Below are 22280 nucleotides of genomic sequence, written 5' to 3'. Positions count from 1 at the left end.
TCAAATATGCAGATGCATGCAGATTGGGGTCAATTGACCGTAGGTGTGAACGTGAGCATTAATGGTAGTTTGTCTCTGTTGGCACAGTGATACTGTCCAAGATGCACCCTGTCACCCAATTTCTGCTGGGATGGACTTCAGCCGCCAGTGACCCTTTAAGAATAAGCGTTACAGATAATGGATGGATAGAGGGAAGGATGGATGGATGGATGGGAGGATACACAGGGAATGATACATTAGGCCTATACAAATGTTTTACAATTATTCACTTCAATTGTTGGGGGCTATTTGAATGAAATATTCTAGAATATAATATAATATCAGAAGATATCAAATCACTGCCATGTGTTTTGTTTGACATTAATAATAACAATCATCTTCTTAATGGATTGGTTCATTTTGTGGGAATAAAGACATAGCTCCATTTGTAGTATAATAATTAGTAGTAAAACAGACAAACAATAAAGAACACAAAAACGTTTAGGGTTGGACAAGTGGCGATCAGAGTAGGATGGTGTGTGTGTGTGTGTGCTCTACGTCATTATCAGGTCTGCAGACCGCTCTGACGTCACTTATGTGCGACATGCCGAATGGAAACAAGCGAGCCCGTAGTTTCATTTAGACAACAGCGTCTCAGTGTTGCTGTTTTACGAGTGAATGCCGTGCCACGAATTCAATCATACACACATATATTAAGAAACTAAGTTCCTGCAGCTTGTGACTGGAGCGTCATGATTGTAATTTAACTTAATCGTTTACAAAATCATCCGGCGCGGCTTGTTGCAAGGTGCTAGCAGTTAGCATCGTAGGAGCAGTTCACGGTTATCTGCCGCTGCTCCTGCGGCGGGATGAGCTATGGATACGGTGGTGGTGGTGGGAGAAGAGGACGAAGAGGAGGCCGAGGGCACCGAGACGGGAGCGGAGAAAGGTGGGACAGAGATGGGGGAAGAGGAGGTTTCAGAGGATCCAGCTCCGACTGTGACCAGGGGCGAGGAGGAGGAGGAAGAGGAGGAGAAGGAGGTGGGCACCGGGACCGTCCTCCTCCGCATCTGAAGGGCCGTGAGATCGGGCTGTGGTACGCAAGATACGGAGCCGTGAGGAGGAAACAGGCCGACAGGAGATCGGTATGCATAGTGTTCAGTAGAGCATCCTCTTGGTGGTGAGCTGGCTTGTCTGTGTACTAGCTGTGGTGTAAAGTAACTGAGTGCAGCAGACCACTCACAATCAGGTGAAAGAGAATACAAATATATAAGAAGTCAACGGAACGTGTACATGATATACACTGTATATCATGTACATGCACCTTTCACTTACTTCACTCAAACACACACTTTTAGGTACTTGCACTGTGAGTACTGAGTATTGTACTGTATAGTTCTGTTATATAGTATAGTACATTTTGGACTTAAATATTGCACATTTCACTCCTCGCTTTTTGTGTAAAACCAAATAGGATATGCATACATCACATCTTTTAGCATCATACCAGTAATTCAAAACTTTCTGGGCTGTGATCTCATGTTTGTAGTGTCTGCAGACATCTTGCCTCCAAACTCCTTGCATGGTTTCATGAAAGTTAGCAATATTTCCATATTAACAACTGAACAATGTCAAACAGAACTGGAAGGCTGCCCTATCTTGCCATATTGAAGAAATTGGAAAAAAACAAATGCCTGGATCCTGCTGTATGTTTAGATCTGTTTGAAAATGTTGTGGGTCCTTCCTTGGACCATGCACCACCCCTCCACAACATTTAATCGAAATCAGTTCAGTAGTTTTTGAGTAACCCTGCTGACAAACAGACAAACAAAAATACAAACAAAAAATAGCAATAAATGGATCAAATCCATAGCGGTGTAATAATTCTGCTGTGTTGTTCACCACAGATATGAGAGAGACACAGAGGTTACAAAGAAGGTGACACTTATTTACTCACTGAGTTATTAATTTCTGCCAGGTTGGGTAGAATAGTTCCAGAGTGTGGGGCTGTCCACCACATTGTGATTCATCTTGTCTCATGATAATTTTAGTGGCTCTCCTACGTCCAGAACAATAGACACTTTTTTCAGAATTTCCCGAATTGTGATTTATTGTATACAAACAATTCAAAACAGAGGTTGCAAGGTTTTGAAAAGTGGAAACTGTCAATACATGTTCATAGTTTTAGTGGAATAATAGTTTGCTTTATTGAGATTTTGCAGTGGGATTAAAGTTACATCTGGTTAAGACTTATCACATTGCTCCAAACCAAGCCCTGGTATTTCATTCGCTTAGTTAATCTGCAAGGTTGTGGCTGAACTTCCTTTCTCTCCATGACTGTGTGCAGCGAGCGGTGGTCCAGATGGATGAGGCCAGAGAGCAGCACATTACCAAGCTGCTAAATTCTGTCCAGAATGACCACCCTGGTTCAGAGAGAGACAGCAGGGGAGCAAGAGCCTCTACGTCTGATAATTGGCAAACAGATGCCAACAGAGGTGATCACTGGTGAGAACAGCTTGCAGAGCTTTTTCATTTCAGATGTGCACAGTGTAGTTTATATCTTATCATAACGCTGGATAGGAAAATGCATGAACTGTTATTTTTCTGGCTGAGATGGTCTCTAAAGTTGTCTATGACCTGTGTGTGCAGTTACTTTGATGGAGATTTGCCCAAAGAGGTAAAACAGGAGATAGATTACACATCTGAAGATGAAGAAGGGAGTTCGGGCCAGAAGAAAGCAGCTAACAAGTCACATCGGTAAACAATGTAGATACATGCATAGAAAGATATGACTTGATCAAATTGCATAATTGTAGAACAACCTATATTGTCAGGTGACCCACTATATCCACTCGTTCTACATGTTTTTGTTTAGTTACTTAACTCCGGCAGCCGTTAAAGATGAAACACCAGACACATGGGATGATGACGAGCCCCAGGAAGAGGAGAAGGAGGAAAAAGAAAAACTGAGACGCAGAGACAAGGACCTAGAATTCTTATTCCAAGAAAAAGTCAGAGATAGTTCACTGGACGATTATTTACAGAGAGATCTGCAGAGCAAGAAATCAGATCCAAAGTACAAAGAAATGCTGGTGAGTATAATGATTAGTATCAAGTGCCAAAAGTGAAGACTTTGATGTTTGACTTGAATGTCGAAGTTAATTGATTTTTTTCTCATGAAAATATATGATCAAAGTTGCAGGATGATTTGTGTGGGGTTACTAAAGCAATGAAAAGTGGAGTATGCAGTGGAACATATTGGAGATGATGAAGGGCAGAGAGCAGCCATTTCTAAATGATGGATAACACATGCCAGTTGGTTTGCAATAATTTGTTGCTGTGCTACTTTGGATACTCTGAGATTTACAGGACGACAGATGTTTGCAGATCTAAATAGTTTAGTACAAGACCCTAATTTAGAATAAGGCTCGGTCATATGAAAAAATTGTATCTCTCATCATAATGTTATCAAAATATTCTGTAAAACCATGATATGTCTTCAGTCTGTCACAGTATCAAAATACTGGAGGAATTATTGAACTGTTACTGGATAGAATCAGTTTTTATCTGTGTTTATTAGAATAGTGCAGATGTCTGTATATGTCCCATACCTTAGTTATAAAAGAAGAACATTTGCTCTTGATTTTTCGGTTTTCCATAACTTTTATGAAATGTTTGCTTAATTTTCTGTTTGCAGAAATTCAGGGAAAAACTACCTTCCTATGGGAAAAAAGAGGTACATTTTTGGATCATTTACATGGTTAAGACATTTTTGTCAGCTACCATCACCTCCTCATGCCATTATCCCTCCACTTTCTCTCATCCGCCTCCTTTCTTCCATCCACAGGAGCTAGTGGAGCTAATCAACTCTAGCCGTGTCCTGGTTGTGAGTGGGGAGACGGGGTGTGGAAAGACCACGCAAGTCACCCAATTCATCCTGGATGACTATATTAACAGAGGCGTGGGATCGATGTGCCGGGTCGTGTGCACGCAGCCTCGTCGCATCAGTGCCATCTCTGTATGTACTCTGCTGGATTTTCAAGTCTGACTCTGTCGGACTAAATGTTGTTGTTGCTCTTTTATTATTTGTGTGTTTATGCTTTATCTTAGGTAGCAGAGCGTGTAGCAGCAGAGAGGGCTGAAAGTGTAGGGAATGGAAATTCTTCTGGTTACCAAATTCGCCTACAGAGGTAAGGAAGTCTTAACAAACTTGATGCATACATCTTAAGTTCTGTTGAGTCACCATTGTTTGGGTTGTTGGTAAGGTCGTTCGTTCACAAAGGCTGTCTCTATGTCTTTCCTGGTTTAGCTTCAAACTCTGAATTACTACCAACTTCTCAGATCTTTGTTTTTGATTAAAAGCAATTCAAAGTGTTGGTTTCCTCTATTACTAGACATTACAAAGCCATTAATGAATATCAACAAGGTTACGTTGAAGTGATGGCCTCCAGAACTATAGATGATGTACCATTATTACATCCATATATATTAAAGTTAAAATGACATACGCACAGTGATTTGTGTATACAGACTGCCGTATTTTCTTTTCAAAAGCAGTTCTAGATGGATGGGCGAAACTACGATGGTTTGTTGGAAATATATGGGATGCATGAATACCACAGGAAATTAGTGTTTCTGAAGGACAGGAGATATGAGATTTAGATGGGAACAATGAACGCATAGGAAGAGATGCACAAAGCTGAGGAGAAAGGCACGACTGTACAGCAGAGTTACTAGATAACTATAGTTGTCAGGGTGCTGCAATCTGAAGTGAATTATATGCAGTGAACAGTAACCATGAGAGAAGATGAAGTACTGATGCAGCAGAGAGAGAGAGAGAGAGAGAGAGAAAAGACAACTCGGGTGTGGTATGAAAGGAGACTGATACAAGACAAGTGAAAGGATTGACAGAGAAGAATGATAACAGTAGACCTGGTTGGTGGAGGCATACAACCACTGGGCAGTAATTGTACTTGGGAACCTTTACGTGTGCTATTATCTCATGTAATTCCATCAAGTTACAGCAACCTAGTATATAAAAGTACACAATTCTACACTCTACTGTTCTCGTGTGAGGCTCTCGGTGGATGACTAACTTTAAAAACTGAATACAAATTGGAACACATTTGATTAAGTCTTTGCCAACTTCAGGCACATTTGCACAGAACACAACTTATCCAGTGCAGACTCTCATTGCATTTAATGTGTATTTGCTGCAAATGAGCAGATGGCGGGTTCAAATAACGATTAAGTTGAAATCTGTGGAGTAAATATCAGATTCATAATGTTCTATCTCAGACATGGGATATGTTAACAGTCATTTATATGAAACATCTTCTTGCACTGCGTTTCTAGAGTCTTACAGTTTGTGCCTGAGGCTGTGTCTCCAAGTGGGTCCTTGTGATAAAACTGTTTTTGAGTTTGTGCTTGCTTTTACCACAAATTAAATGAATTTGTGATTAATAAAATAATGACACAGCAAACCTTCTGCCAGGTGATATTGTATTATACAAAGACATCAATTGCACAGACAGTGGTAAGAATGAGAAGTTAATGAAGGTCTAGCAGCTCTTATTTCAGCAGATCCCGGCAGCGTTTGGCCACTGACAAGGTTTTCCTTCAGTTTCTTTTAATTTGAAATGTAATGAGCATCCATCCATCCATCCATCTATAACTATAATGGAACCATCTATAATAAACATGCTTGTTATAAAGTTGGTAAGTCTAGAATGGAATGCTGCTGTCACTAAATTTTACTATTATTTATTGGGTTCTGTGTATTATCTCTATGCTGTTCTATAATTGCAAATGTAACATAATATTTTTCTCAGGACTTATTTGTCACATTGTGTGTTTCTTTGGTTGTTTAACTCTTAATGTTGTGTGTTGATACAGTGGGAATATATAAGGAAACATCTTGCTTCAGCCATGTATCTCAATAACCTTTGCACTTTGTCTGGCACATTTTACACTCTGGTTTTTAGTTCAATGCCAGTTTTTGTTTTTCATCTTTTATGCGTTATATCCTTTCAGTGTTTTATCATTATAAGTGCTTTAGGGCAGGTGCAATATTCAGCTCCTCTTATTCAACATTATTATTCTCGGTCTTACGCAATATGTCCTTTTTGCTGTTTTTTGTTGTTTGTTGTACAATGTACTGTTCTGCAGCTACTGTAGCACTTTGGCCCAAGACAAATTTCCCCACGGGGACGAAAACTTATATTTGATTCGATATAGTGAAAATCGTCTGTTTCAGACAAATTGCTTTATAAAAAATATTGTTATTAGTAATATTTCTGAAAGTGAAATTAGTTCAAGTTCTGTTGGAAACATTAATGTGGTTCAGTTGTCAGTGTAATTCATTTTTTAGATGTGTCATATGAGAGGCAGTTTCTGCTTTGGTTGACATTAAAGTAAATGAGGCGTTACTTCATGAGCGCTTTTCGTGACCGACTATTTCTTATTTTAAATGTGTCGTTAAGTTGGTGTGAACAAAGTGCTTGCATTACTTATTACATTGCATTTTCTGCATCATTGAGATTGTATAGCAACATCTGGTTTGTGTGCAGATAATGCTACGACTAGACAATGTGTACAACAGAACACAGACAAAACTGTGTTTGTAATTCAAAAATGGAAGAGGAGGGTGAACATGAATAAAGTCTTTAATGTTAGAACACACATATAAAGAAAATATATTGAATATATTATCTGGAAATTTTAAGTCATTTTCTGAAACTTTTTTTTTCTTCTTCTGTCTCTCAGCCGGCTACCACGGAGACAAGGTTCGGTCCTTTACTGCACAACTGGCATTATTCTTCAGTGGCTTCACTCAGACCCGTAAGTCTCTCACCCCCCCAGTTCCTGCTTCCTAATCTTCCTCACATCTCGTCCCCAGCATTTCTTTTTCCCTGCATCTCCTCTCAGTGTCTCCATTCCAGCCGTCCTTCCTCCACTCTCTTATTCTGTGTGTGTCACTCCATTTGTTGTTGACTCTACTCACTGTTGAAGAAGCATTAGTATGGCACACACACACACACACACAAGCGCGCACAATCCGTTGACTCATCCCTGCATACGCATCCTTGCATTCTGAGTGTCTTCAGAAAAACCACAGAGACTAAGTGAGGGTGCCAGCTTCTCCTGTTGTGTTGCTTCGTGCTCTTTCAGAATTGGCACAACTCTAGTGAGGCCTTTTAGTTATACAGTTGTCTGACAAAACACGGCAACAGTCCATATAGGCTGCAGCTTTGTCTACGCTCGTCTGTTTTGTTGTGACTATGATGCAGTAAATCTTTCACTCCCACAGACACTTTTTACTCATCGCTGCAGACTAATGCTTCACATATAGGCACAGAACACAAAGTGGTTTCTTCAAATTCTAGTTCAGCTCCTAAAGGATATTTATTAGAAAAGTTTGGCAATTCTCTTGGCTGAAATAGATCAGTAGATTTTAATCCAAATTCCCTGGTTCCGTTGCTCTAGATATGACTTCAACCATAGAATGTAAAAATAAGATAAATGCTCCATGTCTAAAAGTTATACAGCAAAAATATTTAGAAAAATATACATCCACACCCCGGGCACAGAATTGACATTTTCAGGCCTGGTAAGACCAATCAGATTAACCATTGATCCATTAAACTTTCACCTTTTATTCTTTCTCTGCTGTCAGATTGTTGTCCAGTATCAGTCACCTGGTGCTTGATGAGATCCACGAGAGGAACCTGCAGTCGGACGTTTTGCTCATCATTGTGAAGGACTTGCTCACCCTCCGAGATGATCTCAAGGTCATCCTCATGAGTGCAACGCTCAACGCAGAGAAGTTTTCCAAATATTTTGGTACGCAAACCAAGTGACATTGCTATCTTTTATTGAGGAGTTGCAGTTTGATTGGTTTAGAGCTTGTCTGACTGTGTCTAACTCCCTTTAGACAACTGTCCAATGATTCACATCCCTGGTTCGACTTTCCCAGTGGAAGAGTTCCTACTTGAGGACATTATAGAGATGACCAGGTGGGGCAACATTATTTCTATATACGCCCATACAAATCCAAATGCAGCCACTGTGTCCCTTCAATTTTAAATGAACTGTTTGGTGTCTCCCTGCTCAGGTATCGCCCTCAGAATCAGGACCGTCGACCTTCATGGAAGAGAGGCTTTTGGCAGGGGCAAAACTCCAGACCTGAGAAAGAGGAGAAAGAGGCTGAATACAAGGACAGTTGGCCTTGCTATGAACGCACACTGCAGAACAGGTGAGCACAATATTATGATCCTACAGTGCTACAGCAGTCAGTGGGCACAGCTCTAGGCAGAACTATAGATCACATCCGACATTGTGTGCACCTACACACTGTCTTCCTACGCTGTAAGCAGGTACAGTAAGACCTTGATTCCAAAGTATAATTCAGTGGCAGTGTCATGAAGGGGCCATTTGCCACGGCTATGACTCAACAGACAAAGGATGGATTCATAGTATTTCGTGAACCTATCCTTTCCACTATTATTTGAGACAAAAAAATAAAAATATATATATAAAAATCTCATGTTACTTATTCTTTGATCATCTATATTTTCACAGATATTCTGAAAACACGATTTCAGCAGTAGAGATGTTGGACAGCAATGACAAGATTGACCTGGAGCTTATCTTGGCACTGATTCGTCACATTGTGCTCAATGATGAGGTGAGTTTATCTGGGATGTCTGGGCAGGCACAATTCTTTTGTCAGAAATTCGATTTTTGATTTAAGTAATTCTTCCTCAGAAATGAAATAGGGGATCCAGGGAGACTGCCTGTGTGTGTCTGAGTGGTGTTTCACTGGAGGTTGTCTTGTAGATTTGTTTCATCGACTTATAAATCTCTCAAAGTTTCCATCATAGACGAGGCAGACTGAGCAGTGGTCCCAGTAGGGGAAGATTTCATATCAAATAAAAGTAAATAACAAAAGTAGAAAAGTTCAGTTGTATTCCTGGCTGTAGCAAATGAAAGAAACAGGAGGGACTAGCTTCCAATCACAGAGCGACTCCATGCAATAACAGGTCCTGGCAGCAGATCTGTGGTAAGGAAGAATCAAACAAAACGTGCTCTCCCAATGCACGGTAGTCTTCTTTTGATTTCTCTTTCCAATTCTAGTTAATTTGCCTAATCTTATAGTATAATTTCAACCAAGTCAGATATGCGACATGCATTTTATGTTTTTACTCTTTCAGTAACTAAACTAACTATATCCACATTGGGAGTTGTAGCAAATTGAGCAAACACAATTTTGGTAGAATCCATCAACACAAAAAATACATGGTTACAATTTCAGTAAATTCCATTGTGTTTTTGCAGCAGTGTTATCCTACTGTTTCTAGTCATTCATGCCAGTGGCAAGATGTTTGAGAACAGACCTTAACAATGGAGATAACAAACATTCTGTGCTGCCTATTAAGAGGAGAATAAATGGGACAACTTTCGTTCACCTTTTCTGCTTTTTTCCCAGATGAAGTGTGTGTTTTCTGGGGGAAAAATACGAGAAACACTCAGAACAAAGAGACGGGGCCAGAATGAGGACTGACTAACACAGATAGACAGAATAATTATCCCCTCTCAAATAAAGCTGTATCACTATCAGTCACGGCCGCCCTGAGCCAGTCAACCAGCTGATTTGCCGTGGCATTGTGAAATGGCTGACAGAGAAGCAGCGGATCTGCCTTGACTGCTGAAACGAGGATAGGGGAGGCGGTTTGCTGGGCTTTCAACTGTGATGATTGGTTAATTATGTTTCAGGGGTCTGTCATTAGACACCTAGAGGGTTGACATGGAGGCAATAATAAGCACCTACTGGGTGCAACTACGTGTGTGGGTGTTTTTTGGTGTGTGGATGTGCTAAATAGTGGGCCAACACAACAGAGCTAACTACTGTTACTTGATTTTTAGTTGGAATTAATCAGAGCCTCTGTCTGTGCTGCATGTGTGTTTCTGTCAGGTTGTAAATAGGCACTGTGCCTGCTCCTCTGCTGCTCTGCTGCTCCTCCTCTCTCATTCACACACGTACACATGTACGATCATTAACATACGCATACAGTAGCACATGGGTACCATTGTTTGAGCTCTGGTAATAATAATTAGCTTTAATTAAAAGGCAGCGGTGCTCAGAGCCCTGAAGCTACTTTTAATGTCTTTCCTCATCTCCTCTCAGGAAATGAATAGAATAGTCCTTTTCAAAGACGAGGTTCTTTTATACGAGCTTGATATTATCCTGAGAATTATCTTTGTTTAAATGTAGGTCTTTGATGTGGTGAAACAGAATCAAACTTATTGTTGTTGATAGTTAAATTGGAATTTTGCTCACGTTTCAGAAGTTGAGAACTTCTTAAACTATAATTAGCCTTTAGTTCAATATCTGTGCTGTAAAAATATTGTTGGAGACAAATATGCTTCAATAATTGTGTCAGATACTAAATTTGTTGTTTGCAGCTGCTCTGCTTTGAACAATCTCATCTGTATGTGTAGGTCATAAAGTGCAACTACATTTAAATGTTCTGATAGAACGCCACAGGTTGGCGAGGGTCATTAAAGGGCACATGCATCATAAACATCATCACAGAGGAGCATTACATCTGGTAGCGATGTTGTGTAAAACCGGTCAGAATTATGTTGAATGCTTGTTCAACATAATATTGAATGCTGATGTGTTTCCTGTCAGAAAAGGTCAAATGAGGGGTTTGACTATTTGAAAGAAATTGAAAATAGTAGAGGATGTTAACATGACTTTATTGTGTTGTTGAGCTTATTCTACCTGTTGTTCTTACATTGCTAGCAGCCTAAATGATTTGTAGTCCAAATATAGAGCACTGTTAATCTGGATTTGGTCTATTTTGATTGAATATTTTCCTGATCCTGGGTAGCAAAACCAAGTATTACTATTACCTTCTGGCCATGTTCAACTTTTGGAACATGTTTTTAGGTTACTGTTGTGTTGTTTTTGGCTGTTTTGAGATAAAGCAAGCCCGTCCCAGTGTTAATGTGAAGCAGAGGATGCCCCCTAGGGGGAATAATGATGTTGGCAGTGAGTGTCAGGGACAATTGTGGTTGCATGTGGAGGTTTGAAGCTCGGGGCAGGTCGTCTCCATCTACCTCAGCACAGCTCCTCTCAGGAGACGGGCACCTTGTTCACTTGGCTCAGTTTTTGTTGTTGGTTTCCTTTTGTTCTATTGGAACCTTGCTCGTTTTGTGTGTTTCAACTTGTGTTGTCACGTCTTTTTTTCGACAGGAAGGAGCAATCCTGGTTTTCCTCCCAGGCTGGGACAACATCAGCAGCCTCAATGACCTGCTCATGGCTCAGCAGATGTTCAGATCAGGTACACATGCATAGTAACACACCTATGTGATGTGCATAGAGGTTTTTTGTCATATGTGACAGTAAGTTGAGTATTTTCAGGTCTTTGATTGGCCTGTCAGATTATTAAATGATTCATTTTCAAATATATTCATATTGGACAGACTTATCAATAATGAAAATAATCAGTTGCAGACCAAGATGAATTGATTAGTTAATGAAAAGAAAACGTTACTGATAATGAATTTAATTTCATAACTATGATTTCCAAAACTGTCTATTTTATACAGCTAGCAAATAATTGTAATAAATAAAAATTCTGCACAATAATTTATTTTATTTATGGGCACCTTTCACAGCACTCGAGGTCACCTTACAAGGCAGAGATAAAGACAGAACACAAAAAAACACAAAAAACGATGTATCTAAAAGATTATTCAGAACATATTTGCAGACCCAGAAATGTGATGTGGAGACTTGAATTCACATTGATAAACTGATAATGGACCTTACATGAGGACGAGCGTCTCATGGTCTCTTCGAGGACCTTCCTGCCAGAGTTCTTAAAATGAATAGATTTCTTTTCAAACTAACTATTTTTTATTTATTAAAATAACTAGATAATCACATTTTATAATGCGATATAATGAGATTATCCTCCACAATTAATTATATTTAGTTAGATGTGCTTTGTCTGGAGAGGTTGCTCTGGTTTATTAAATCATAATAATGGGTGAAACTCTCATATTTATTTCCACAGAATAAATAATGTTAATATATAATCAATATTTCACACGTTGTTCATGGTTATTTTTAGACACACACTAGCACTTGTCTTATGTTTGCACTATTTGCTAACAGAACTCTTTCTTTTGTGTCCTGTTTTGTTTCAGACCGGTTCGTTATCATCCCCCTGCACTCCCTCATGCCCACCGTAAATCAGACGCAGGTCAGCATTCTTCTGTCTCTCTCCTCGTCTCTCTCTCTGACTGTGTCAATCTCTGCGTCTGCTGATCGCCCTCCTGTCTTCACTTTTTGTCGGTATCAGAATAGTCTGATGTCATCTGTCTCTCTTGCTCATCTCAGGTGTTCAAACGGCCTCCTCCTGGAGTTAGAAAGATAGTGATTGCCACCAACATAGCAGAAACCAGGTGTGTGTGTGTTTTTACTTCCTCCCTTTGAAATGTATTTTTGGCTGCTACCTTCTGTTTCGAAAAAAGGAAGAAAATAAGCCATGACACTTTGTCAAATTCACTGGGGTTTGTGTGTAGTTATTGTGTATGAGTGTTATGCAGTAGATCCCACTCATTAATAGAAACAGCAGATTTGGGGCTAATTATCATACATTTCTTGCATTGATTATGAATACTGTCATATTGGCTTGGATGGAACACACTGACTCTGACAGGCAATTTGTTTATGCATTCACAGAGCTACACACACACACACACACACAAACGGAGAAAATTAAGAAGCTGTCTGCACTTTCCTCACATCCCTCCACTAAATATAGACTCTAAATCTACCAAAGAGCAACATTTTATTTTTACCTCTGAATGATGCGCGTGTGTGTGTGTGTGTGTGTGTGTGTGTGTGTGTGTGTGTGTGTGTGTGTGTGTGTGTGTGTGTGTGTGTGTGTGTGTGTGTGTGTGTGTGTGTGTGGGAGCTAAGCGTTCTTGACAAACTCCTTTGAAGTTTTTTCTTTTTCTGATGTCTGCTTTCCTCTTTAATTCATCCCATTTTTCGCTCTCCTCCTCTCAGCATCACCATAGACGATGTTGTATATGTGATCGATGGAGGAAAGATAAAGGAGACCAACTTTGACACCAACAACAACATCAGCACCATGACAGCAGAGTGGGTCAGCCTGGCCAACGCCAAACAGAGGAAAGGACGCGCCGGGAGGTGTGTCTGGGGGTTTTCGTATTTTTATAAACAGGGCATATTAGTGCCTCTTGGTATGCAATGTGAAATCTGTGAGGATTATTTTCCCCTCTATTTGTCAGTTCAGCTCTGCAGCAGTGTTCCCCATCTTCCCACTCGTTCCTGCCTTCCCATCTGTAAACACAGACAGAGGCTGGGTGTAGTCACTCCCAGGTTGTTTCCAGTCTGTGACTCGAGACGTCTGTTCTGTTGGCGAGCTCTGACATCAAAGTGGAGCGAGGCCCAATTAGCAGGAGCTGCTTACTATGTGCAGTTCCATCCCATTGATTTAAAATTAAGCCCTTGTCACAGAACTGCTTTAACACGTAACCTCTTTTCTCCCCCCAACTCTCCTCTCCTCTGCTCATGTCCAGAGTGTGCCCGGGGAAGTGCTATCATCTGTACAACGGTCTCAGGGCCAGCCTGCTGGACGCCTATCAATTACCCGAAATTATGAGGACACCACTGGAGGAGCTGTGCCTGCAGATTAAGGTTGTGTATGTGGAGAGAAATAGCAAAGCATAATAAGAGAGGAAAAGAAAAAGGTGTTGCTTTAGGAGTTGAGATGAGGACACGATTGCTGTGAATGGGTTTTGTGAGGACAGAGCTGCTGCTTTTGGTCTCCTCTTGAATTACAGCCTCTGCTGCCTAATGAGAACTCGGGATGAACATCCTGGGCTGACTCATGCCCCTTGCTCTCCAGCTCTTTCTCCCTCTTTTTGCAGACAACATAATGCCCCACTTCAGAGCCTCGTTGTCTTACGTATACAATTGCTTTCTTCTTTGCTCACTTCCAATTTTTTCCCTGCCAGGTTTTGCTTTCTCTTTTACATCCTCACGCTCCACTCAGACATGTTTCAACCCTGCTAATGGAACATTAAGCCAAAGTTCACTCAGTTCTAATGTTTGCAATGATTGCTCTCACCACCGGCTTTATTGGATATGCGTTTGAGTGTGTATCTTCCTCTAGTGCTGTCGGATATTTTTGAGTGTGTGTATATTTGATGTGTGTAATGTGGTTTTTGGAAGCAAGTGGGTGAGAGGTGGATTAATGCATTGGGCTGTCCTTAAAGTGGGAGAAAAACTGACAACATGCTCGCCTCGAGCAGACTCTCGAATGCATTAACACTCCAACTCTGTCCTGTTAGTCAGACACAGAAATGCGGTGGCGTCATTACTCTTCTGTTTGCTCTATGTAGATGATTGGTGCGTTTAAAAAATCACTCTTTGATGTAAAAATGATTACACTTTTAGAGAATGTGGATAGTCGGGTCTTTTTTTGCTCAGCCGAGCATTTAGAGGAGCATGTCAATGTGGTTCACGCTGTTTTAAACAGCAATAAAATGGATTTGCAGTAGACCTTCCTATATCCACATTGTGCTTTTTCCCTTTTTCTTAGGAGCTACTCACCTTAGAAAGGGATGTAATTTTAGAATTTTGACGTGATTTCTTTCTCATTGTATGTTAATCGTGATGTTATGTGTACTACCTAGATATTGAAGCTTGGCTCTATAGCTCGATTCCTGGAGAAAGCCCCTGACCCACCCACTGAGAAGGCCATCAGTCTGGCAATCAAGAACCTTGTAGACTTGGTAAGAAACATTAGAAGATATATTTTTATTTTCTGCTAGTCTGTTATATTTTTGGCATTATTCTTGTATTTCACATTGTGTCTTCTTTTGTACAAATTAGCTCTATAATCAACTTGTTTGACTTGATTTAAACCAGGACAAGCAATTACCAACATTTTCATGATTGAATAGTAACAATAATAGTTTCTCATATAATCATTTGCTCTATGAAATGTCAGACAGTTGCCAGAAAATAAATTTAATTTCATGAAATCCAAATCACAAAAAACTGTTATTTTATAGTCCAAAACCTAAACAATTATGAATTTAACACCTAAGACTAAGAGACCCATACAATCTGAACTGTTTTACCAAAGCCAGCAGCAAGAGAACAAACCGTAGTATTTTAGGAAGCATTATCTGTAAACCTGCTAGTTCCAACAATGGTATTTTGTTTCTTAGTGAAGGAAAGAGATGGAATAAAGAGAAATCAAAGTAATCTGTACTTATTACAAAGGTTAGGAAGATAAAACAGTTAGCTTTAATTCAAACTAATAAGGTTTAAACACTAATCAGGGAAGCAGCACTTGGATCTGACAATAAAAAAACTGAGCAGTTGCTATTGATCATTTTTAATTAACATGGAAACTTGTTTGACAGCAACACTAACTCATCCTTCCTCTCTGGCCTTCTGGGAGAACCTTTGACCTTGCTCTGTTAAAATGGTTTTGATGTTTTCCACTTCAACAAAGCAGTGTCTTTTGAATATTGGGATAACCACTCCTTGTCTTGTGGTTATTTTAGAAACACCTTGTGTAGAGCTGAAGATGACTAAACACGTTTTGTTTTCTTTGGGTTTTTTGTGATGGCATCGTGTGTTAGAATGCCCTGGACCACTCAGAGAATCTGACAGCACTGGGTTTCCACCTGGCTCGTCTGCCCGTGGAGCCTCACATCGGCAAACTGATCCTGTTCGGAGCTCTGTTGGGCTGCCTCGACCCCGTACTCACCATCGCCGCTTCGCTCAGCTTCAAAGACCCTTTCTTCATACCCCTGGTAGGGCACTGAGGTCACAGACTTGAAAGCAGCGACACACAGGCACACTTCAACACATCACTGCACTCTACCTTCTGACTGTTTTAATTGTGCGATAGGCCCTCAATTTTGGCCGCTTTTGTAAAGTCCAAAAAGTCACCAAACAAATCTGCCCTCTATGGAAAAGGTCATGAGGTTAATGAAAGATGTGAAGAATTCATAAGAACTTGGGAACAGACATTTCATTGCGAAGAATATCAGACTGCACCTTTTCTTAAAACCGACTTTATTCATAATATATGGAAGTTAAGTACAGTGACAACTCAGTTATGTGCACCTACATCTCAATTGAGACACAAACAAAATCACAGTGAATGCAGAGTGAACAGTAACTGCAAAATAAATGCTGTTGAAAACAAAAGCATTAGAAAGGACTGAAATGTTGAAATAATGAAAAGGAGAGAAAGTTGAACCAATAACATTTAAGTAAAAATGATCAGGAAGGATAAGATTATAAATATGTTATGAAGAGAACGTTTTATTTTGGTGCATTCCCCAGTGGAGGGGATTTGGTGAAATCACATTTGTGTACATACTATTTTGTTACGATAATTATATTGTAACAAGAAACTTAGTAGTTGTTCTGAAAGATTATTCCTAACTGCAGAATTTTGAAGAGAAGAAATCAATATTTTTTGGATATTGGAGCTCGGCCAGTCATGCAAGGATTTACCTTCAGATCTTATTTCAAGAATAAAGCAGATGCTGTGCTCGGTTTCTACAGTTACATGGTCTGCCCTGGTGCAGCCACACTCTCGCAGCCGCAAGGCATTGTGGGACAGTATTTCCTGCTTTTTTTTTGGTATGGGATGGTCCATTGTATCCTGTGTCTAAGGACATAAGATAAGAATCTTTTAGATAAATAAACCAGCTCTCATCATGGCTGCATACTTTTTGGTCATCTCACTCAGTTAGAAACCCTTCTAAGCAAAAAAGACCTTTTAATCACAGCATCAGTGTTTAATACACTCTCTCAGGGTAAAGAGAAGATGGCAGACATGAGGAGGAGGACCCTGTCCAGAAACTCCAAGAGTGACCACCTCACCATTGTCAACGCCTTCCAGGTAAAATAAACCACATCCGTCAGTTTTAATCTCGGTCTCCTGTATAAAAGGACCATGTCTGAATCTATCATCCACTGATTGTCCAGGGCTGGGAGGAAGCCAAGCGACGCGGTGTCAGGTATGAGAGGGAGTTCTGCTGGGACAACTTCCTGTCTGCAAATACTCTTCAGGTGAGCCAGGCTGGTTGTTAAGGCTGAGCTGAAAGGCTTTGAAAATAAAACCTGGGGTTGTCCATGATGATATTAAGATTATTACTTCTGTCTGGGCAGTTGAGGATATGTATCCTCTTTTGAAAGTAATTCATCCTTTTAATATTCAGATGCTGCACAACATGAAGGGTCAGTTTGCTGAACATCTGATGCATGCAGGCTTTGTCAGCAGCAAGGACCCGAGAGACCCCAAATCTAATGTCAACTCGGGTAACTAACACAAGTATTTCTGGGTGCGATCCAGCTGTCAGAACACATTAATCCTCATGAATCTTAAAACCAGCGGTGGAGCAGTAATAAATTATGAGACATGTTAATGTAGCAGGGATAATTAGTTATTTTTCTTCCTCTTCCCCAGACAATGAGAAGTTAATCAAAGCGGTGATTGTCGCAGGCCTGTACCCTAAGGTGGCCATGATCAGACCATCGCACAGCAAAAAGAGGCCGGGGTGAGTCTGCCGATTGATCCGAGATGAGCACTCACAGATAGGAATGGCTGCACAGTGCATGACAGAGAAATGCATTCTTATTGATCTGTAGGCAAAATGAAACAGCCTTCACAATATCTAATCAGAGGTCTCAGGTAAGAGCTTGTAAAGGGTCCTGTGACAATTACCTGTTAGGTTGTGCAGAGACCATGTTAGGAGAACTGTCAACAACAGAGGCACGTCTGCAGCTGAAGATCAATGCAGTCATCATAGAAATACCCTCAGGCGTCTGTCATCGACAGCGGCTGTGACCTGTGTGCAGAAGACAGACGCACGCAAGAGGGAGACAGTTTCTCTCACAGAGCTGCTGTCAGTTGTTTTTGTCTGTCTCTGTGGCAGATTTAGATCCAGGTGAAATAACCAGGGTCATTTTCTCTGCACAAGTAATCCCCAGCAGCTGTGATGCCAAGTTAGTTGCAAGTTTTTAACGTGTCGAACTCGCAGCTCTGCAGTATTTAATGAAGTCATTGCTCGGTGAAGCACTTTTCGTTTGTGTTTTTTCTGCTAAATCAGACGACTGTCTGGTACAAACAGTTTGTTCCCTGCAGTCAAGTAATCAGCTCTGTCTGGTGGACACGCAGGAGTTTGTAACACAGCTTTCATGTTAAGAGATGATTTGCAGACGGTAGCACAGTTTCTCTTTTGTACAGTTTGTGCCAAAATGGCAGGAGGCATTCTTTGCTTATTGTCTTAACAAGCCAACTGCATCTGAAAGTTTGTTTCTGGAATTACTTTCTGACTGAATTTAACAAAATGTACTCTGGTGGTTATGCGTTTTCACATGAAACATTACTGGACTGGACATGGACAGTTTAAATATATCAAATTTGAAGCAGCAGAAATAGAATCTCTTTTATTCAACACTTCCTGCTCTATGACTTATTTTACTGTACAGACTGACTGTAGATTCGGGTGCTATTGAAACCATGTTTTTAATATTTCTACCAAGGTGGTGTGTTTTAATCTTTGTTTGTTTGTTTGTTAGTTAAATGGGTTAGGCAAAAACTACTCAACTGATTTCAATTAAATTTGGAGGGGTGGGGCGTGACCCTAGGAAGAATCTGTAACATGTTGGAGCAGATGTGGATCTGTGGAGGGATCCAGAATTTTCTTTCACCTTTAACATGGTGAGAGACGGTGTTGTTAGTGGAGGATCCAGGGTTTGGGCCAAATGGGCACTGACCTTAGCTCAAATCTGATTTCCTCTATAGTGCCTGTGTCAGTAGTCATTAGTGAAAAATGACTACAATTGGGAAAAAGTCACTTTCTAACAATACTAACAATATATATGACCATTGTTGGGAATTGTTAGTTTTGCCTGAACAAGAAACATCTTTCAAAATATATTTACTGATGTGAGAGGAGAGAGAGACCAGGAACACCTGTGCACTCATATTTATGACTGTTTGTAATTTGGTGCAGATCCAAATAAAAATCTGGTTCTTGAATTTAAATGTGGTTTCACACGGGGACCGTTGGGCCTTGTTGGCAAAATGCCCTCTACTGTGCATCATTCTAGTATTAAATGTTATTCATTACACTGTTACCATAACACCTAATCCCACCATGTAGACACACTCTAACAGTTCATCTTTCTCAGGGTTAAGGTGTACACCCAGGCTGATGGAAAAGTGAATATCCACCCGAAATCTGTCAACGCCGAAGAGACAGAGTTCAACTACAAGTGGCTCGTCTACCACCTCAAGATGAGAACGAGCAGCGTGAGTATGCGAGGGGACACAGGAACGCTATTGCTTTATTTCAACACTGTGAATGAATGTTGTGCGGCTTTACATTTAAGTGTATATGTGTGTGTCCTTTTGGTTTTTCTGTGTGTCCCCCTGAAGCGTGCATGTGAGTGGAAAGAATGGCCCTCGGTTAAAGGTTAGCAGTGGAGCCACGCCAGCTTTTTTCAGAATTAATATTTGATTAAAACGCTGCCTTTCAACTCTTGCTCAAAGGCTCTTGTGCTTCAAAGCGTCCAGACATAATGTAAGATGTGGTGGTGGCGGGCAAAATCGGTCAATGCAGCTCCCTGACTACCACCTTCACTTCTGTCCTTCACATTCCCATTTCCTCTCCCTCTATCTGTCTTTTGTTCTTCCTGTGCCGTCTCTCTTTGTGAATATTACTATTCTGCAGAAAAACACCTTTCATGTCCTCTCTGATTGCTGCCCACGCCTTTGTCTCCCTTTGCTGCCTTCGTCTCTATAAAGAAAAATAGTATTTTCGGGATTTTCACCATTTTTCTTCTTATTGTCTGTATGTGCTTTTGGGCACAAGACGCAGACTTTTTCTCTAAAGTGAGTTTGTCAAGGTCACTTGCTTCCTGAAAGAAAAGTAGAAAACATAAGCTATAGAAAGAAAGAAAGAAAGTAACAGTGACACATTCGCCCCTCATGGTCCATTACAGTATGCATTCATGTGGCAAAAATGTGTGTTCATGTTCTCCTCACTCTTTTTTTATCCACTTGTCTGTGATACAATGCTTTCACCTTTCCTTACTTCTCTGTGACACTTATTTTCAACCTTCTCGTTTGACTTGGATCTGCTGCTTAGTCTCTGTAGCTTTAGATCTTAAAGCAGTTTTGGAGTGCCCACAGATGAGCATTACACTGAGCATCAATTGTTTTTCTGCCTGAGGCAGAAAAATATGCATTTACCTTGGCATCTGTGTAGAAAAATCTGTTATTTTTCATTTTGACTATCACTAGATAAACTATCCTACATACGCAACTGTCAGTTTTGCACAGGGAGGAAATTGATGGTTAAAAGTGTAACATGTGAGCAGGATTCACAGACGGGGCAAGATGACATTTCTCATAACCCCGGAGGCAACGAAACACATTTCAAACTCGCACAGCCTCTCCTCACTAATGGGACACTTTCAGCCCACACTACAGAATAGCTGTTGGGCATGGTGTGTCATAATGATGCCGCTCCCTGTCAGTGAGCGTGTTTGTTGTAATACTCTGTGCGTCCTCAGATCTTCCTGTACGATTGCACCGAGGTGTCCCCGTTCTCGCTGCTGTTTTTCGGAGGCGACATCACCATCCAGAAGGACGAGGACCAGGAGACCATCGCTGTGGACCAGTGGATCGTCTTCAGTTCCCCGGCACGCATCGCTCACCTTGTTAAGGTAAGCGAAGTGCATTGCTCACATGAACTCATCTCAGTTGTGCTGAGATTAAAGCTGTTTAAAGACATGCACCGAAGTCCAGATAATCTCCTGACATTCTCAGGAGGGGCAGTATGTGAGAACACAAATGACAGACAGAGGCCCGGGACTTTCTCTGGAATTTTATCCTGCAAGCCCCCTAGTAAACACTCATTTCAGAATGAGCCAATGTGAAAATACAGCAAGAGATCCTCCAGAGGATTCACTGCGAGCAGGTGGACATGGTGATGCTGTTTCTAACACATGGTGGACGCAAGAATGACATAAGAAAAAGAATGACTGAAAAAGTGGCCAACTTGGAAAGATGAGATTCAAGATTTTTTTTTTTTGTGGCACAAGTAATTCTGGAGTCAATTCGCTGTAAACAAAAAATATTGATCTCTCTCAGAATTTAAACCTCATGTCCTGCCTCTACCTGCTTCGCCACCCCTCGCCTGAACATGAGATCTCTGTGCTGTTGCGAACACGTCTGACCGGAGAATTTCGTGTTGGTTCATCATATGTTAAAGGGAAACTCTGGAAAGTCCAGACCCAATTATGCAGATATCCTCAGGAGTTCATTTCTGAAAGCAGCTTAATTTCACCAGCCTCTTTCCTCTTTTCCTCAGAGTTTAAAGAAGGAGTTGGATTCCTTACTAGAGGGGAAAATCCGTAACCCGGCACCTGTGGACTGGCAGAACCGTCAGTCCAAAGACTGCGCTGTCATCTCGGCCATCATAGATCTCATCACCACCCAAGAGAAGCCTACAGGCGGCACTAAGAGCTATGGCAGACCGTGGGCATCTGCCCCTAGAGGACAACATATTCACTTCAATGACGATGATGATGACGACGATGATTAGAAGTGGACAGCTTTCTAGCTGGCTTTGAAAAGAGGAGGAATGACTGACTGCATCCTTGGACCCAGAGGTTAGATGATATATTTATGATAACCAGTTGGTCTCCTTGATGGTGCGGCCTGGTTGAAATTTTAGTGCTCTCCGGACGCTGGAATCCTGGAAGATGGCATGCACTTGAATGACTCTGTTTGGTCGTTACTTAGAAAGGACCAATCCACATTCAAACACTCTCCATAGCCGTGTTGTTTATTGTTTCATTCGTACATTTTTGTTTTGAATAAATCACACTGTTGTTTTTCAGCAATGTCACTTACAGAGCAATAAAAAAGATTGTATGATGGAACTTCTTCTTCATCGTTTTACTTGCCTTACTCATCTTAAATGTAGGAATTAAAAAACAGAGAAATAAGCATCACTAAAATACTTGGTATGTGAGAACATAATCTGCACCATGATGAGGAGAAGACTATTTAAACTTTGAGAAGTACTAAAAATCACCTTGGTAATTTTGCCGTTCATAGCTGTTAACACTCAGCAGCACACGGTTGTGTGCCCCCTGGTTTAACAGCCGATGCCTCGTAAATATCAGTGAAAGTGCTGCCAGTGCT

At 40.8% G+C, this 22280-nt stretch overlaps 1 protein-coding gene across 1 annotated transcript; it reads left to right on the top strand.

Annotated features, from left to right (window-relative positions):
- Positions 1-566: 566 nt before the first annotated feature.
- Positions 567-22015, top strand: dhx36 (DEAH (Asp-Glu-Ala-His) box polypeptide 36). The gene is made up of 26 exons (XM_069534105.1): positions 567-1124; positions 2327-2484; positions 2629-2736; positions 2855-3071; positions 3677-3715; positions 3827-3997; positions 4090-4169; positions 6745-6819; positions 7655-7821; positions 7913-7994; positions 8093-8233; positions 8560-8665; positions 11240-11327; positions 12199-12254; positions 12392-12456; positions 13067-13210; positions 13603-13720; positions 14722-14820; positions 15682-15855; positions 16872-16958; positions 17045-17128; positions 17278-17377; positions 17526-17616; positions 19256-19376; positions 20642-20794; positions 21442-22015. Exons 1-26 carry the CDS (start codon positions 849-851, stop codon positions 21673-21675), a joined length of 3234 nt encoding a protein of 1077 aa, XP_069390206.1. The 5' UTR covers positions 567-848; the 3' UTR covers positions 21676-22015.
- The last annotated feature ends 265 nt before the right edge of the window (positions 22016-22280 follow it).

The sequence above is a fragment of the Paralichthys olivaceus genome, chromosome 11 (assembly GCF_024713975.1).
Source record: "Paralichthys olivaceus isolate ysfri-2021 chromosome 11, ASM2471397v2, whole genome shotgun sequence".
NCBI lineage: Eukaryota > Metazoa > Chordata > Actinopteri > Pleuronectiformes > Paralichthyidae > Paralichthys > Paralichthys olivaceus.
Note: the sequence above shows the minus strand (reverse complement) of the source record. Positions and strands in the feature narration are given on the sequence as shown.

Coding starts and splice junctions, on each gene's coding strand:
- dhx36 (XM_069534105.1), top strand. CDS start 849: ATGAGCTATGGATACGGTGGTGGTGGTGGGAGAAGAGGACGAAGAGGA. Junction 3,998..4,089: donor GTCGCATCAGTGCCATCTCT/GTATGTACTCTG, acceptor GCTTTATCTTAG/GTAGCAGAGCGTGTAGCAGC. Junction 12,457..13,066: donor ACCAACATAGCAGAAACCAG/GTGTGTGTGTGT, acceptor TCCTCCTCTCAG/CATCACCATAGACGATGTTG.